General features: G+C 38.6%; 2 protein-coding genes across 2 annotated transcripts; one reads left to right on the top strand and one right to left on the bottom strand.

Annotated features, from left to right (window-relative positions):
• Positions 1-422: 422 nt before the first annotated feature.
• Positions 423-4651, bottom strand: rabac1 (Rab acceptor 1 (prenylated)). The gene is made up of 7 exons (XM_024267900.2): positions 4518-4651; positions 4125-4189; positions 2841-2975; positions 2191-2403; positions 1976-2073; positions 1721-1822; positions 423-1187 (listed from the first exon to the last, which is right to left on the bottom strand). The coding sequence occupies exons 3-7, from the start codon at positions 2960-2962 to the stop codon at positions 1099-1101; spliced, it is 624 nt and encodes a 207-aa protein (XP_024123668.1). The 5' UTR covers positions 2963-2975; positions 4125-4189; positions 4518-4651; the 3' UTR covers positions 423-1098.
• dedd1 (death effector domain-containing 1) lies at positions 4484-16542 on the top strand. The gene is made up of 6 exons (XM_024267849.1): positions 4484-4598; positions 4892-5013; positions 5969-6476; positions 6575-6697; positions 6896-7036; positions 14943-16542. Exons 3-6 carry the CDS (start codon positions 6005-6007, stop codon positions 15338-15340), a joined length of 1134 nt encoding a protein of 377 aa, XP_024123617.1. The 5' UTR covers positions 4484-4598; positions 4892-5013; positions 5969-6004; the 3' UTR covers positions 15341-16542.
• Positions 16543-17146: the final 604 nt, after the last annotated feature.

Below are 17146 nucleotides of genomic sequence, written 5' to 3'. Positions count from 1 at the left end.
TCCCCCGTGTCTCTGCAGCGAGCTCACTGCAGTGCGACTCTGCTGCCTCCCTCGTCACCCTACGTATAATAGAATATCGATCGCCTGCCTCTGCCGCAGTGTGTGAGCGAGTGTTCCCGCGGACGAGTGTTCGCCTGACTGGGGCCCTCCAAGGTCATTGCCATGGCAACGTGAACACGGGGCCCTTTCACCGCACTGCCACGGAGCACAGGTCGCAGGGGTCGCATCAAGGGGGGGGGACGAGAAGGGGGTTGGTGAGCACTGCAGCTCCGGTGTGCTGGAAGAGTGCCGCAACCACGGCGACGGGCATCCGCTTGTTTGTTGTTTGACTGTATTCAAACCGGAGCCAAAGAAGACATAAAAATAAAAAAACCCTTCAGGGCTGCAGAGGCCACTGTATCCTATAGGAATTTACTCAAAAATAGGAGTTTTTTCAATATATTTTATTGCACTTGCAAAGGTTACATCAAAATATACAATTTCAGAAACACGCTTCATGATTTGGACGCCATCAGACTCAAACCCAAATAATATGTACCAAATACAAAAGGTAAGTACTGACCTTCTCTGATGAGTTTATACCAACTTAAAAAGCCCTTTTTTACATTTTCTAAATACATGTTTAAGATCCACTATTATGTTTAAATGGCACTTCATCTTAGAAAAAAAGCATTGTGATCTATGTATTGTTGTCAAGCAGATTCCATTTCCAAGTAAATCAGCACTATAGTGCAGCACAGACACTATTCATGAGTAACATGTCAGTTTTAGAAAAGACCATGCAAAGAGCCAGAGTAACCGCACAAAGTAGAAGCAAACGTGCACACAAGGCATGGAATCTGTCAAATGATGTGCTTTGAGGCACCATTTGTGCGTAAAAGTCGTGTGCGCTGAAGAGTTTGGCGTTAAGAACAGTAATTGATGGACAAGGTGCATTCTTGTTTCCAAACCAGAGGTAAAACACGAGAAATAAAAGATAGAACAAAGAGAATCGATTTCATTGCAGATCCTTTCCTCAAAACTCTCGAGGGCTGATGCAATTGTAGGGTCAAATAGACCTCCAATCATTGAGTAGCACCTGGGAAAGGGTTTCTTAGTTTACACAGACTCCATGAGCAGCTCCTCCATGTCTGATCCCTCCAGCTCACGGAAAATCGCATGTGTGCCGATCACAAACAGTGTTGCTCCTAAAAGGAAAGAAGAAAAGTCAGGAAAACTAGAAATCTCAAATAAATGAATTCAATTATTGCCTGTTCAGCTGATTATGATGAAGAGGTCTAATGGGTAGTTCTGAAATTCTCTTGAAAGCATCCATCCATTTGCTGCTGCTTATATAGGATCAAGTAACCGAGCAAAGAAAAAATCCCAGTTTCTGCTTCTCCACTTCTACCTCTTTCTTAAGCCAGCCTGGAAACACAATCTCTCCAACAAGTCCTGTTTCCACCAGAAGAATTCCCTCCATAAAGACAAATTAAAACTTCCCAGGAGAACTTTAAAAGAAAACCTGAGCAAGCACCCAAACCACTTTATTTTGGTTTTTCTGTTGCTGAAGAGCAGCTCTCTATTTTTATGGAAGTTTCCGTCAGTTTGCTGTTACCACTGTTCCATTCCTTTGGTTTACAACCACAGACGTTGCTCTAATTTTGTAACTGCATGGTTAAAGAGATGCATGTCCAGTTAAACATAGAGTATGACCAAAAAAAAAAGCTGTTTTTCTTACCAAGAACCCAAAACACAGCAGCTCCAGCTCCAGCCAGCCAGAACACGGGCAGGGACAGGGCTCCGGCGAGACCCATCTGATGAGGGACGTTAAGCTGTTTGCCTGGAGAAGAACAAAAATGGCAAACATCTGAGAACATAATTATCTGTGATTTTCTATAACAGACTTCCCCAATGGCTGATAATATCAGAAAAATCAGGATTTTTTTACTCTCAGGGAAGTTAACAACAGGAGTTTTCTGTTTGTTTTACTCACCAAGAACAACCAGTCTGGACTCTTGAGACTTGAGGTGGATTATGTAGAAGGCACCAACAAACACAGCCAAGGCAATCAGCAGCATGGGGGAGCTTATACTGTACAGAAGAAATAAATAAAAAAGGTTGGATGTTATTGATACAATCATAGTAACCTGCACACAGTTTCACAAGCTATCAGGTAAAAGGCCAAAGCAAACTCAGTTTTAAACCTACATGCAGTACAGGATGAGACCCAAGAAGATGAAAGTGTAGTTGCTGTTGTAAATTTCCACATTTTTCACCACCCTTTGGCATGCGTCTCCAAAGTTTCGAGGTTTTGAAAACTTGCGTTGGTCCACAAAACTGGCCCACGGTCGAATGGAAAGTCTGCGCTTGTCAATCCACTCCTTAGCCATGCTGGCTGAGAAGCCTTTAGGGAGCCAGAGCCTGCAAAAAAAGTTAAAATGAATAAATTGGAAAAAACAAAACACATCTTTTAATCTGATTTGGGTAACTTCTTAGTAACTTCGAGAGAACAGAAAGCTTTAGAAGTCATTTTGTCCGTTTGATTTTCTACAGTTTTTTTTTTTTTTTAAATATGTGTCCTGCTGCATTTCAACCTCAAAAGAGAACTAAAAATTCTATTTTAAAAGAGCCACAGTCCAGAGCAGGAATGTGAGAAGGTGTGACTAACTCAATTTAAAAGTGGATGCTGCAGATGTATAAATACAGGTACACTCAAAGCTTTAAGCTGCTGTGGTTTTCCTACAAAAGCCTGCGTAATGTCCATCACCTAAGAAAGTTGTTTCAAAAGGGGCACATTTTTGCTAAACTAGTGTTGGTCTTTTAACACTTTGAAAAAATAAAAACCTTGTGACTCGTACTTTGAAAGGACTCCAGCTCCACCTGTACCAGTGGGATGGGCATCTTCAGCTGCAAACAGATCTCCAGCCTTGCTGTCCATGTCTACTTCACAGTTCTCTCCTTTTGGTACTCCGGATGGCATCTGCAAAGATTACCTGTAAATAAAAAAAAAGTCTTAAGATGCTCCCTCTAGGTACTTTATACTTCTTTGAATATGCAAAAGAGCACCCCCCTCATATGGACATAAATGTTTTTAACAAGAGATGGAGTTACTGAATATAAAACATTTTAAGTTTGAGGTTGTTAAGTGAAAACCAAATTAATAACCCAAACATTACAATAGGTAAATGAGTAAACAAATTAACAGAAGCTGGAAGCTCAGCAAATATATTTAATTAATTAATTATTTTGTGTTTTTATTTATACCTTCTGTCTTTATCAATCATTTATTGTTAAATATTATTTATATGTAATGCATGTATAGGTTTGGTAACAGTGTATAATGTATATTTATAGGTTTTGTCTTGTTTTAGATTATAGATTGCTTCAACAGTTTAAGCTAAAAAAAATACAAGATTGTCTTATTGGAAGTTTATTATTGTTTTCTCATATTTTCAATGAACATTTAATATACGTTATTAAAATGTCAGATTTTTTTCTAATATATATATATATATATATTCTGTTAAATTGAAGAATACCAGATATAGCAAATAATATATTTGTGACACAAAAATAAAAATCTTTATGAACTTTATGATATTCCTAAAGATGCATATAAATAAGCCTAGCATGATTGAAAAAGAAAAAAAGAAAACAGTAAAGCTTAAGCTGATACATTCTTTTTAATTAAAGACAAATAACTTTTTTAAGTAAAAAAGGTTCATAATGAAAAACAGCAAAACTACTTGAACTCTAAAATGATTCCTCTGAGATTCGCTTTTATTTTGAATTCGTCCCTGATTCGTCCCGAAAGGGAGCAGATCTCCTAAGTGGAAAAATGTTGTCATCAAAGGGCTTGGTTACTGCCACATGACAGGAAAAAGCCCAAATCTACCTTAAAAATCCAGAAAGCAACATTTTTGACCAAATGAATGTGTTTTAAACCATCAAATCGGATTAATGTGTCAATTTATGGGTTAAATAACTTTACAAGGCAAATACTGTCTTCTTCGTGTCTCTTGATTATGCAAACAGATCGTACGAAGATATGAGTGATTATTTATAAACCTCTAAATAAAATAAATATAATTAACCTTCGGGACCTGTTAAATTACGAAGCCAGAGTAGATCTAGATACTTACAGATCGAGTTTTTATGGAAAAGCCAAGTTGTTTTGTTGCTGTTGGTCCTCGCGGATGTGATGTGGCTGTAAAGAAGAAAAAGATGAAGGAACTTCCTCCTACTCTGATGCCGAACACTGCCCCCTGCTGGTTTCACCAAAAACCTCCTCAATCAATGAGATTCTTCCACTCAAAACCATGTCAAATATATCATATTTATTTATTTCACTTTTAAATTGGCTAGAAATGGTAATACTAGTAAAATAAAAGTCATTTCCAAATTGTTTCACAATATTTCCTTGAGTCGTTTAGGAACAATATGGGAAAAATCTCTGTGTTAAGTTTGGCAAAAAAAACGTGACCTTACGTCATGAAGCCAGCCCGAGAGCTGCGATTGGTCAATTTACGACTCACGTATTGCTCCTGTCACGTCGCACGTTGCATCGTGGAAGTTGCTAGATCATCCAGCGACAGGAACGCTATCACATCTGAAAGGTGAGCTCGAAAACCCAATTAGTTTTTTTGTGCTAAGTAAACATTTTTAAACAAGTCGCGTTTCAAAAGGCGCGTGTTAGCATAGACGCTAGTTTAGCTTTAGTCAGTACAAATCCACAGCGGAATTTATGATGGTCGCTTTAACAATAGACTAGTTGTCCATGTACATTTTTTTCTGCTAAACAACATGTATTGTATTTCACGAAGTGTTGCTGCTAACATTGCTCGTGCGTGTGTTTAAAATGGAACCATTCACAGCTGTGTTTGTTTTGTCTGTTGTTCTCCACCCTCAGACTGATTACGTAACGCTGTTCAGAGGAGCGGTACACACTCGGTACATGATAACCGACAAAGCAGCTCGAAAAAGGGGGACATTGAATGTGTCACGACGGCGTCAAAATAAGGACGTGAAAAGGTTTGTTTTCCACCACTTTCCCCCCATGTCTTTGACGGAATCCTGTAAATGCTAACGTTACGTTAGCTATTGCTAGAAATTGTACCTAGTCGTGTATTTCGGTAAATTAACATAGCTTAGATGCTTTTTTAAAAATATGGTATGTGCTTCTAAATAAATGAAGAAGAAAAACAATCTGAAATGTTGCGTTCATTTGCGGCATAATGTACTTAGACGGCCTCAACATGACAGCTAGCAAAGATTTAAAGACACACTCCGATATAAATCGTGTTTTTTTGTGTTTTTAGCTTGTTCTTTTGGCATTTTTGGACTTGTCTGAAAAAAAAAAAAACTTTAATCGCTTTTCTGAGATTTTTCTTTATTCAAATATTTGTTAATGAGGAGCAGACAAAAAGAATGCATTTGGGAAAAGATAAGCTACTACGGCAAGCCACTAGCTCCACTCCATTCTGATTCATCTGCCTGCTGACATCTAGATCCGTGCACATCTTAGTTTTCCTCGTCCGAGCTGACATCTGGCTCAAAACTGTAGTTGGATAGCTCCAATGTTGATCGCCGTTTTTGTTGCACCGTCAATTTGAAGTTGTAAGCTAACCATTGACTGTATATAATAACTATATATAAATATAGTTTGTAAACAGATGGATGATGGGAAGGGGAGCAGGCTTACTCTGTGCCAACAGTCCAGCCCACAACTTGAGTGAATTTCTAATGAACTTCTGCCGCTCTATAGAAACTATGTCCTAGAAAACGACAAGTTTTATTTATTTTTTTTATTTTGGCTAAAATGGTATAGTAAGCAAGGCCACTAGGAACTCTTATAATCGCTCAAAATTTGATCAGAGTGGGACTTTAAAGTGTTACATTCCATATGATTTATTTAAAAAAAATATATTATTTCTTCAGGTTAAAGTAAAATTTTTGTGTATGTTTTCTTTTCTCCCCTAAACTCCAGTTTCATTTGAGTGGGAATCTTGGAAAAGAGCAAATCATGGCTTCAGTGAATTATCCAGGATGCACACTTAATAATTCCTTTTACTGGGATGAGGCGGAGTGCCTTAACTACTACGGGATGATGTCCCTTCATGAGATGTTTGAAATAGTCGGAGCTCAGCTAACAGAGACCGACGTTGAAGTGCTCTACTTTCTGTTGAATGGAACCTACTCGGCAACACACCCCCTTGACCCGGAGGGCTGGACAGTCAAACCTGCAGAGGACAGTCCAGAGGACCCGGGGGTCACCCCAAGTCCACAGCTGTTAAAAGCTTGGAGGCGATTAAAGCCGAAAGACTCTCAGCAGCCTTTAGTGGACTCTAAACCTAGGAACGGCCTTGAGCTGCTGCTGGAGCTGGAGAAGAAGGGATACCTCAGTGATGGGAACCTGGAACCGCTGCTGCAGCTGCTGAGAGTCCTCACCCGCCATGACCTGCTGCCTTTTGTGTCTCACAAGAGGAGGCGAACAGGTGTTGATTTCACTTTTACCATCTGTCCTTTGGTGGTCGCCAGAATGGCGTTTGTTATAAAATCATGTATAACTCTGTGTTTTGTTTTGTTTTTGTAGCTTCTCCAGAAAGAATTGGAAACAGATATGAAATAGACAGTGCAAAGTTGATCTCTGGTTTACATCATACCTGCCAACAGACGGAGATGCCACTCCCATCGTTCACACAACAGTTGAGTACAGGTGAGTGTACACTTCTATAAATAGAAAACAATTTGTTGCACATTTTTTTTCCTCCACCGAATGAAAACAAACAGTTTTCAAATGTGTTTTGTTGTCTCTTTAGTGCACTTAACAGAATTGATTAAATATGGAGCTACAAGTAAAGACAAAAAGGGCCAAAAGGAAACATTTGCTTACTCCTTTTAATGTTCTTTTTAGATATTCACTCTCCTGTGGCAGAGTTGTCTACCAGGAGGCGAAGGAGGAAGAGGGGGTATGGCTGGAGCCGTAAGTCCAAGAAAACAAGCCGACAGGTCCCGCCTCTGCCTCCACCACCAGCTCCACACAAAGTGTCATGTGGTAAGTGCAACCCGCACACTTTAGAGTAGTTTCTATTCCAGTTTTCACCGTTTTAGCGTCTTCTTGTTGTTTTTCCTCCTATCAACTGATTACTCCATCCGCTACAAACACATCCTCTATAATATTCTCACCAGTTCTCTCTAGATTTTGTTTTATAATACAAACCTTTGTCTGTCTATGTGGAGCCTTTGTGTGTGTCAGTCTATACAGTTATTTCAAACACTGTTAGAGAGCAGGATTCATTTACATTTTCCTGTGAGGAAAATGAATACACATTCTACAAAATCATCATAAGGATAAAGAAAACATGAGGTCGATAATGGCAAAAAGCAGGAAAACCATCCAAACACATTCAGAAAGAGCACCTTGAGTTTTAATGGAAGGAAATTATTGAAGTTTATGTTCAGATGATTTTAGAAAAAAATATTTTTTGCATTAAATAGCACAATAACCGTCATTCTCTCATTTCAGTTTTGTGCTCTTTCTATTTATGGGCTGACCCCTCCCCATAATATTACAGCTGTTCTTTTGGGGTTAAATGTAACCCAATTCTTTGCTAAAACTGTCTTGATTCGTTGTGTTTTTTTTTTTTTTTACTTAAATCTACAAGATCAGAGACACGTCTATCTGCCACTGTTCGCTTTTGTCTCCTTTTTTAACGTTTGTCTAACATGTTGAACTATTTCCTGCTGCTACCCTTAAGGAATGCATATGGTTCTTCCCTGTTCTTTATCTGAACTTTGGATTCAACATTTTAGTCAAAGTCTCCACTTCCACATGACCTTCGTTCTGCTATGTTGTCAAACTTTGTGCTGTTTGGTTGGCTCTAACAACTGTCCTTTTACGTCGTCCTTAAAAATGTTTGATTTTGTCCATTATTTTAGACACACTTGTAAGTCAAGTACAATAGTTTAAAATTGAATAGGGATGGGTATCAGTGTGTCACATCATCGGCAATGCTTATCAATGATTATTAGAGGGTGTAACGGATCATGGATAATCCATATGGATCAGTAACCGCGGAACCCCCCTCAAGCGTTCGATCCAATTTGCGCATCAAATTCGTGTGCACCATCCTTGTTTTAGCATGCAGCAATGTTCCTGCTTGACGTTTGGCTAACCTGAAGCTCCCACCATTCCGCTTGTGGACGGAGCTTCCGTCAACTTTTTCTCGACCTCATCATAGAGGTCACAGAGAGATGAGATGATGACGAATCCCGTTTATTTATTTTAAAGAGCTGTTCAAAAGCATTGGTGCACGTCTCCATGAAATCATCCAGAGGTTCTTCCAGGAGGACATACAGGTGAAGAATTTGAAGTAGTCAATTCTGACATCTCCTGCTTTGCATGTTTTCTTTTTTCATTTTTGTTTTTCATAGTGCACTCTCGTTTAAATGGACATCATGAGTATTTGTTTTTAAATAGGAATATCTTGAGTTTAAAGATGTCTTTAATGTTTTGTTTTTATAAATGGACCTCAATAATCTCAAATTTTGATGTGATATACATATTTTTAAGTACTGTTTATACGGTTTATTAAATATATGTATTGAAGCTTTTCAAAAAATGTTATTGAACGTTTTTATTTTTTTCTTATTTTAGTTTTTTTTCACTGATCTTTTAAAATGATCCAAACCGTGACTCTAAAGCACGATCTGAACCATGAGTTTTGTGATCTGTTACACCCCTAATAATTATTCAGTTGACCATAATTCATCTCAGAGGAGAAATGATCCCAATCAATAAACTAAAGGGAACATAAACGGATAAAAGTTCATTGGTTTTCATCCACAATAATTTATTTTGATATACAAACTCATTATAATAACATTTAATAGAAAATGATTTATTAAATATTTGCTAAGAGTTATTTAAGGAAGCTGATTTTTAACAGTTAAAAATCTAAAGTAGTTTCTAAACATGACTTTTTTTCTTTAGTAAATTGCAAAACCAACATGTAAATCTGAATCCGTTTAGTTTTTCTTGTGGCTCTGTGCCTCGCACTTCTGGGTAAAAACAACATTTAAGCACTTCAATGCTGCTGTTCGCAGTAATAGAGAAAATGAGAGCTGCGTGAATGACGGAGGCAAAATGGCCCCGATCCCAGTAGGACTGTGACTCAGCTAATTTCACAATGCTGACTCACTGTAGGTGCACAGCGGTGCTCCAGCATTTGTCTCACTGATCCATGTGAATTAAAAAAACAAGAAAAGGATCAGGACAAAATAAAAAGGCTTGCTCGTTTTCTGATAAAACAGCCTGTTCAACCTTGTAGAAAATGAGCTATAAATTGATGGAGTTGTGATCTGTTCTAAATTCTGCAACCAATAACCAACAAAATCAGGATAACTAAACGCCAAAGATACCCATCCCTACTTTTAATCCTTTAGTGCTGGATGCTTTCACACATAGAAAGACCAGGATTAGAGTGTTTTAATACAATGTATTCAATCATGCAAACCCAAATGTTCCCTGTAAACCGCAGTCTTTGCCTAAAACACTTCAAAACTGAGGATTCTCATCGATTTCAGGAAAAAAAAGCCCAAACTTCCAGCTAGTCAGGATTACTGATGTGCTTTTGATGTCTCCTTGTTGCTGTCTTGACTCCACATTTGATTCCACCAGGTTGACTCCGATTGAGACCTAGATCCGAGTAACCTAAGACACAATGGATCATGAAGACAGAGCTGGAGACTGAGGAACAAAACAAAAAAGTCACTCCACTCTGTCCGTACATACTACAGTGTGCGTGATCGACTCAGTCATGTGCTCTCACGAGTCTGGGCCGATGCCTAAGGTAAAAAGAGGCTCTCCCCCTCGTTACCACGAGGGTCGGGGCTGCTGCTTTGTTCTGTATACGATGCTTGTGTACCATATCGTAGTACCTGGTCCCCCCTCCCTCATCAAATGTAATTTGCTCTGGAAAACCATCCTGTAATGTTCTATAGTGTTGTGGACTGTGGAGGAGAAAATAGATCTGGACTCCTGCCTTTTCTGACGAGAGTCGAGTAGGTCAGTGTTTCATTGAACTGACTGAGTCCTCAGCAGAAAGCCATAGAAGTCTGCGGCCACGGTCAAGACAAACGTACCCGTCTGCAAGAACAGCTGCTCTAAGGGATCTCATCTAAATGATACCCATGCTAAAATGAGCAAACTGAAATTCAGTTGATCTGGATCATTTAGGGATTTTGATGGATTTTTACAAAAATGACCAACATAGTTTTCCCTCTTTGTCACATTTACCATTGAAAATGGTTGGAGGTATAACTTTTTTCCTCCCATCATCTAAAAACGAAAAAAAAGCTACTATCAACTGAACTAAGCTGAAGTAAAAAGGTATTTTTATTGATTTAAAATGTAATACTTTCTATCAGTTTAAAGACCCACTCCAAGGAAAATCATGATTTTAACATGTTCTTGTGGCCTTTTTCTCGTGATGGAAGACGTATATAAAGAATATTAAGCTCAAAATTGTATTTCTGAGCATTTATTTATTCAAATCGTTGTGAATCAGAAGCAGAGGAAGAACAATTGTATTGACAACAGCAAGCAACAAGCTCATTCACTTGCAGACCAATAGATCCATGTACGTCTTCGTTTTCTTCATCCGAGCTGGCACCGGACTTTTCGCCTGGAGGTCTAATATTTCTCAGCATTTTTGTTGCATTGGTTATGTTTGGTTGGGTGTACGAGGGACTTTAAGATGGCAAGAGTCACACCCACGACTCAGACGTGAACATCTAATGAAGTGTTTCTGCTCTGTAGAAACAATTTCCTGGAAAACGATACAGATTTTAGGCTTTTAAAAAGCAAAATCATAATTAAAAGACTGTTGGAAATGCTTTAAAATAGATTTAAAAAAAGGATGATCAGAGTGGGTCTTTAATTAATATATGATTAATTTGATGGATCAAGTATTTATTTTTTCTAACATTTTTGTATTCTTGGTTTTTATACACTATATATAGATGTGTAGGGATTCATATTCCCTATGATTTGGGTAAAACCCCTATTTGTTTAGGATCAATATATAATTAAAAATTCAGGAAAATCATTTTTTAAACATTTGCTAATTAGGAAATAACAGTAAATGAATAACAATATTTGACATATTAAAGTTAGCACTACACGTGTGACATTTTCAGCTTAAACGTATTCAGCAGGGATACAACGATTCACTTTCCCCTTGATTTAGTTCAGTGGAGTAACATACAGTTCAGTTAAACTGAGACTTGTGACATCCCAAAGAAATATATTAATAAAATCTCTTACTGTAAAAAGATAAACTATGTTGGACATGTTTTGTGAAAACCCTTTCAATCCTTGTTATTTTAAATCTTTTGGACCCAAATTTCGATGAGCAATTGATGTAAACGAGATCACTCTGATGCTTCTAGTAAAGAAACGTGATTCTGGTTCGTCCATCCATCGATGAAATCTTAAAAATGGCTGCCAACAAACCAGCTGAAAATGTTGCAAAGAAGGCCAAACAAAATAAAAAAAGGAAAGAGTGCTCTGCTGAGGGAAGCTCACGCTGTATCTTATCTCTGTGCTCCGTGTGCCACCCGGTGTGCGTTTGTCCAGAAGGAGCAGAGATAGATAGGGCGGGTCAGTCCAACACTGGCCCCTAGCATTTCAACAGTCCTCATAGTAGCCTTTCTTAACTTGATTCATTCACCCTGAAGATCATTTTCAGCGTATTTGAACTAAATCCTGACATTACGAACTGCCATCAGCTCTGTAGAACTGTCATTCCTCTTAGCTGGGATGCTTGTGGAGGCCCTTACTAAATTGAATAGTTTTTTTATTATTTTTATTTGGGCCTTTAAATGTTTGGTTTTCAAAGACTAAAGCTCACAGTGGACTATAGTAAGAATAATCCCAAGCATCCCATTATTTTTGCAAGAGCTACAGTCAAATCCATGCTGAGCTGGTCATGTTACGAGAGGAAACTGTCCAAAGACAAATCATTATGAATGAGAAGTGCCTGCTTGATGTTAAAAAGAGGAAAAACCAACCCACCTGTGCTTGTCTCTCTTTTTCTGTCTCTCTTTTCTCTGATTTCGCAGTTGTAAACTGAGGAAAATGCTGTCCTTACACACAATGAGAGAGCGCGAGCACTAAATGTTCAAACGGTAACGAGTGATCTGTCAATGGGGTTAAGAGATAATATCTGTGTGCCTGTTTCTCAATGCTCCTGTAGACTCTCTTGGTCTGTCTGTCATTCAGCAGAAAAAACGGATCGATAAAGAGTTGAAGCTGTCCATGCCAAGTGACTCCTCCAAAAGGGATACTTAAACTTTTTCCCTCAGCGGGGTGGGAAGTGGAAGCCTGTTGGGCTTGGGAAAGCTGTGCCCCCTTGTCTAAGTGGACGTCTGTTTCTGATGAAGCGTGAAATGCTCTGTAACCCCCTCAAAAAAAAAAAAAAATCATCCATAACTGAGTTCCTCTGGTTTCAAAATGTCACTATTTTTGCCTCCACCTGACCACGAATGTGAAAGTCAACCGTCCTATCAATGCTTGGATTGCATGAAAGACCTTATCAAGTATTGAACAAAAACATTCATTCTTATTGGCTCCATGGATCTTCTCAGATCAAATGATAGAATCTTGTGACCAAATGTATTCATGCCAGCAAACTTTATTAATGCTCCTCCACAAATGTTATGGAAAAAGAGCAGAAACTTAAATCCCTAACATCCTGAACATTAACTTTTACACATTCATGTTTATCAGGACATTTTTTTAACCAAGTTTTTTACTTGTGCTCATTTTTGTATTCTGCTAAAATTGAAACTGCAGATTGTTTACTTTGAGTATTTATACCTTTTTATAAGGAATTAAATTTAAAAGATCCAAGATGAAGCCATTTCTTATAGATTAGTTAAAATATTTAAGTCTTTTTAACTATTTCAGTATTTACACATTTGTTTATCATGATTCTTGGTATTATTTACCACAATTATCAGCTATTTGTGATTCTTCTGGTACAAAATAATGACACTTGTCTTCTGTGATCTCATTAAAATGGATTTTGTTACTGGAAGTCTAAATGTTGTATTTGCACATCAATCTGAAGAGCAGTATTTTTGTTTGGACAAGTGTCCTCCTGTGAGTCATCAGTGTTTCTTCTCCTTTTTTTGCCCAAATTCCTCACAAAAACGACCTAAAACATCCTTTTACATGGGAAACTATAATTATTTATGAATTTTTGGAAGCATAAAATTATTGTCTCAGTTTTAGAAGGAAAACTCTACAATGGTGATGAAAAAACTACAACTGAAGAATAGTAGTAATCTTAAATTAACTGAAAATAAACATTTGTTTTGAGTTATTAAAGAAAATGTTAAAGTAACAAAATAATGATGCCTTATATTTGGTTGCAATTTCTTTTAAAGCAGAAATAAAAAAAATCTGTAAGAGTTCATGAGTCAATAGTTTATAGGATTAAGTTGAGCAACTTTTTTTCTGAGTTTTAAATGAGTCTTGGTTCATACGTGTGAAGTTTGGCAAAGTTAGGGTTTGGTTATTGCTCTTTTACAAATGTTAACAGATTCAAAATCAATTCCTTAATTCAACATTTGCATTTCTAATGTTGGCATTTACCAAATTTAATCCCTCTGGAGTTTTTGTGCCTCAGACAAAATGCTGCTAAGAGCGTTGATGTTAGCCTGGAGCTGAAATGCATCAGAGATCGATGGGAAGTTTAACTACCATATTGGGAGAAACGTCCTTAAAATATTCCCCGACTCATCTTTTTTGTCCTGTAATTTGGTTCTTTTGTACATTGAAGTCTCTTTATCTGAACTTCAGTGGAAAATGAGTAGCATAAATGACCCTTTTGGTCCATGTAATGTTAAATAAAATTTTAAAAAAGACATGAAACTGTTAACAAATCTTTTATTGAAGATGTGAAATATTTCTTTAGGTTTGTGTAAAATACTTTTTATAAGTTTCTAATTTAAATGAGAAAAAAGTATTCCTACACAATAGAGTATTTCAAAATAAATGGTCTTGTCTCTGGTGGCAAATGCTATTTGAATCTACTGAAAGGTTTCATTGGGAGAAATGGGTTTTTGTTGCAGCAAAAGTCATCAGCAGCTGGTTTCCAAATGGAGCTCTGGAAAAATGACATTGGAGATGATCTCAGCGTTGCTCTTGCTCAGTACAGTATGTATCCTCTAATCTTTCTCGCTGTGCTGTTGCATGACCACCAGTCCTGTTTTCTGCAGAACTTGAGCTATCAGTACCAACCTTTATATCTGGCTGGGCCCTGTTGTTCCCATTACCTCACTGGCTCAGGGTCTAAAGCTAATCAGAATTTAGGATATGAGAGACCACTAGCTGTCACTATCATGAACCTCTCGAGCTTTCATCCTGAAACTTCTCATGCACCAGATTCTTTTGATTCAGTCATTTCGTCAACGGCTGGCTGTGATACTCATAATGATAGCATTCCCCTCCCAAGAAAACGGAACCACACTTCCGGATCAGATGAGTATTTCTTTTCATTATCCGGCAAATTGATTGTCAGCCAAACGAACAGACTGGACGTGTGCATCAGAGAGCACACAGATGGGTCGCTCTAGTTCCAACGCCCTTCGTAACTCGGCGCTCTGCCCTGCCGCTCCGTCCTTTGTTTCGTCAGAGCCTGATGAAAGGACCAGAGAATATTTTAGTCCAGTCACAAGTCACAGCCTCTCTTTGGTTCCTTATTTAACAAGAAAAAACTATTTTCAGTGTTTTTAGGGGCATGTTTTAACTGTTCTTTCTATTCTTCTCTACTTTTTTCTCTCTTTCCCTACCTCTCAATCTCTACCCTACCCTTAATATTCACCCCCGTCCTCATTCTCCCACCACCTCATCCCTGTTGGCCACTGCTGTTCTCTCCACCTTCCATTATCAGATATCCGCCTGCGTGTCCGGGCAGAGTACCTGGAGCACGAGTCGGCGCTGCGGGACGGAGTCTCCTCCAACAAGCGCCAGCCGCTGGAGCGGCAGTTTGACTTGTTCAGTCGGGCCAACTCGCTGCTGCGGGCCAGAGACCTGGGCTCCATCGTCTGCGACATCAAGTTCACAGAGCTGGACAACCTGGAGGCTTTCTGGGCAGACTACCTGAGTGGGGCGCTGCTGGAGGCCCTGAAGGGCGTTTTCATCACAGACTCCCTGAGGATGGCGGCAGGTTCCGAAGGTGTCCGTCTTTTGATTAGCGTCGACCAGGATGACTATGAGGAGGGTCGACGGCTGCTGAGGGCCAAGAAAATGATGTCGTTTAGAAACGGTGGGCGCACTGAAACTCAGTAGACTTTACACACAAAGACTCCTTATGTTGTAATATATTGACTCTGAAGGGAAGACCTGCATGGGCTGACGGACTGGAAAAAAGTTTTAAGGCCTTTTTGTGTTGTTGCAGTCTATGTAATAACCACTAGGTGGCAGAATTTATCATTGGTTGTTTGTGTTCATGGAAGCTCATGTTTAATAGCTGGTCCAGCCTGGAACATTGTTTATAAATGAAAGTCGCTGTGTTTTCCATTCAGATTTATACCCAGGTGCTACTTTGTGCGACACAAAATGTAAAGGAACAATCTTTTCTTTGAGAAAATGAAAATAGCAGCAGGTTTGGCTAAAGACTGGAGCTATAATTTCTCCTCATTTCAGACATGGAGTTTGATGTCTGATCATTTTTGAGAAGGATTTAATCTTAAAATGAAAATATTATTTTAAGAGGAACTATAAGAAAGTAAAGTTAGTGATTGATTAAAGAAGGATAAATGTAAGCCCGTAAGTGTGCCGCGTTCATTGCACTTCTGAGCACAACTTTTGTAGAGCTTAGTTCACACGCCTTGATAACTTAACGGCTCTGTGCAGCACCATAACCCGACTTGTGATTGCCGCGGTCGGTGGATCGGCGGTCGCCCGTTGATGACAGCAGTGATTAGGAATAAGTCCCAGCAGACCATGGAAGATTCATCATCACAAAGTCTGACAAGGGCAGCGCAGACAATGCGATGGCGGCATGTGTCTGGGATTCCAACTAGGCCTCAGCAAGTACTTCTCTCAGCAAGTGGAGCACAGGACGGCGCGCCGGTCAATAGAAGTGATGTTGGAGAGATCAAAATCAAAAGTGCACATCCCAGTTCCACTCAGCCCTGCGATGTTGGCCCAGTAGAGTGGCTCATGGACAGCTGTCTACTCACCCTGCTGGAACTAATGCCCGGACTTCACTCTTGGAGGACGATCAATAAGGCCCCTCACTCTTAAGTCCCTTCATACTGGCACGACTTAAGCAGCCAGACTGTCTGAAGTGAAGGTCTGCAGGGCCAAGAAGAGAAAGCCACAGGAGTAATATGTTCATGTATATAATGTTTTTGTTAAAGATTTAAGTTATGTTTCACAAATTCAGGGGGAACCTTGTTTAAACAGCATTTGGGTTCTTTTTTTGTGGAAATGTTTATTTATACATAAATATTTCTGGTGAATAATAAAGAATTTGATGGAGTACATTCCTTTGTGTGTATTTTTTGCAGAATTACAAGAAGATTGGTTTAAGATGGTTACATTTTAAATAACAGAAGTTTTAAATTGAAATGTTAATTTTATATAACTTCCATGAAATGAAAGCAGCTGTCAAATTAGCTTTAAACATTTAATTCTGAATGCTCACAAGATGATCTGCATGTTCCAGAGTTACTAGTCCTACAGAAACGTGAGTTGGGTGTCAACGGCACTACCGAAACAGCATGCTGCTAGATAAATACTGTGGAAATCACTTATTTTTTTAAGCAATTTTATGTGGTATCAACTCTAATGCTAACAATGCAGAACAGTTACTACTTCAGCTGTATTTCTATGACACTTTATGGAGCATTTAGAAATACCCAGCATGCCGTTCGCTCAAAAACCTCCAACTTTTCTTTCTTTGCGATCATTACATGTTTCTTCAGAACCAAATCAGATGTTTGCTCCTGCAGGCTTCATCTACGAGGTCTTCTAAAGAGTATGTATTTCAGTTTATAAATAAAATAAAATAAGTGTTCCTATAGAAGACCATGTGTGGGACTCTCCACAGACACTAACTCATTTTTTACATTCTTTTTCATGAATCAA

The sequence above is a fragment of the Oryzias melastigma genome, linkage group LG16 (assembly GCF_002922805.2).
Source record: "Oryzias melastigma strain HK-1 linkage group LG16, ASM292280v2, whole genome shotgun sequence".
Lineage (NCBI taxonomy): Eukaryota > Metazoa > Chordata > Actinopteri > Beloniformes > Adrianichthyidae > Oryzias > Oryzias melastigma.
Note: the sequence above shows the minus strand (reverse complement) of the source record. Positions and strands in the feature narration are given on the sequence as shown.

Coding starts and splice junctions, on each gene's coding strand:
- dedd1 (XM_024267849.1), top strand. CDS start 6,005: ATGGCTTCAGTGAATTATCCAGGATGCACACTTAATAATTCCTTTTAC. Junction 6,477..6,574: donor TCACAAGAGGAGGCGAACAG/GTGTTGATTTCA, acceptor TTGTTTTTGTAG/CTTCTCCAGAAAGAATTGGA. Junction 6,698..6,895: donor CACACAACAGTTGAGTACAG/GTGAGTGTACAC, acceptor TGTTCTTTTTAG/ATATTCACTCTCCTGTGGCA.
- rabac1 (XM_024267900.2), bottom strand. CDS start 2,962: ATGCCATCCGGAGTACCAAAAGGAGAGAACTGTGAAGTAGACATGGAC. Junction 2,074..2,190: donor GGTCTCATCCTGTACTGCAT/GTAGGTTTAAAA, acceptor TCTTCTGTACAG/TATAAGCTCCCCCATGCTGC. Junction 1,823..1,975: donor GTCCAGACTGGTTGTTCTTG/GTGAGTAAAACA, acceptor GTTCTTCTCCAG/GCAAACAGCTTAACGTCCCT.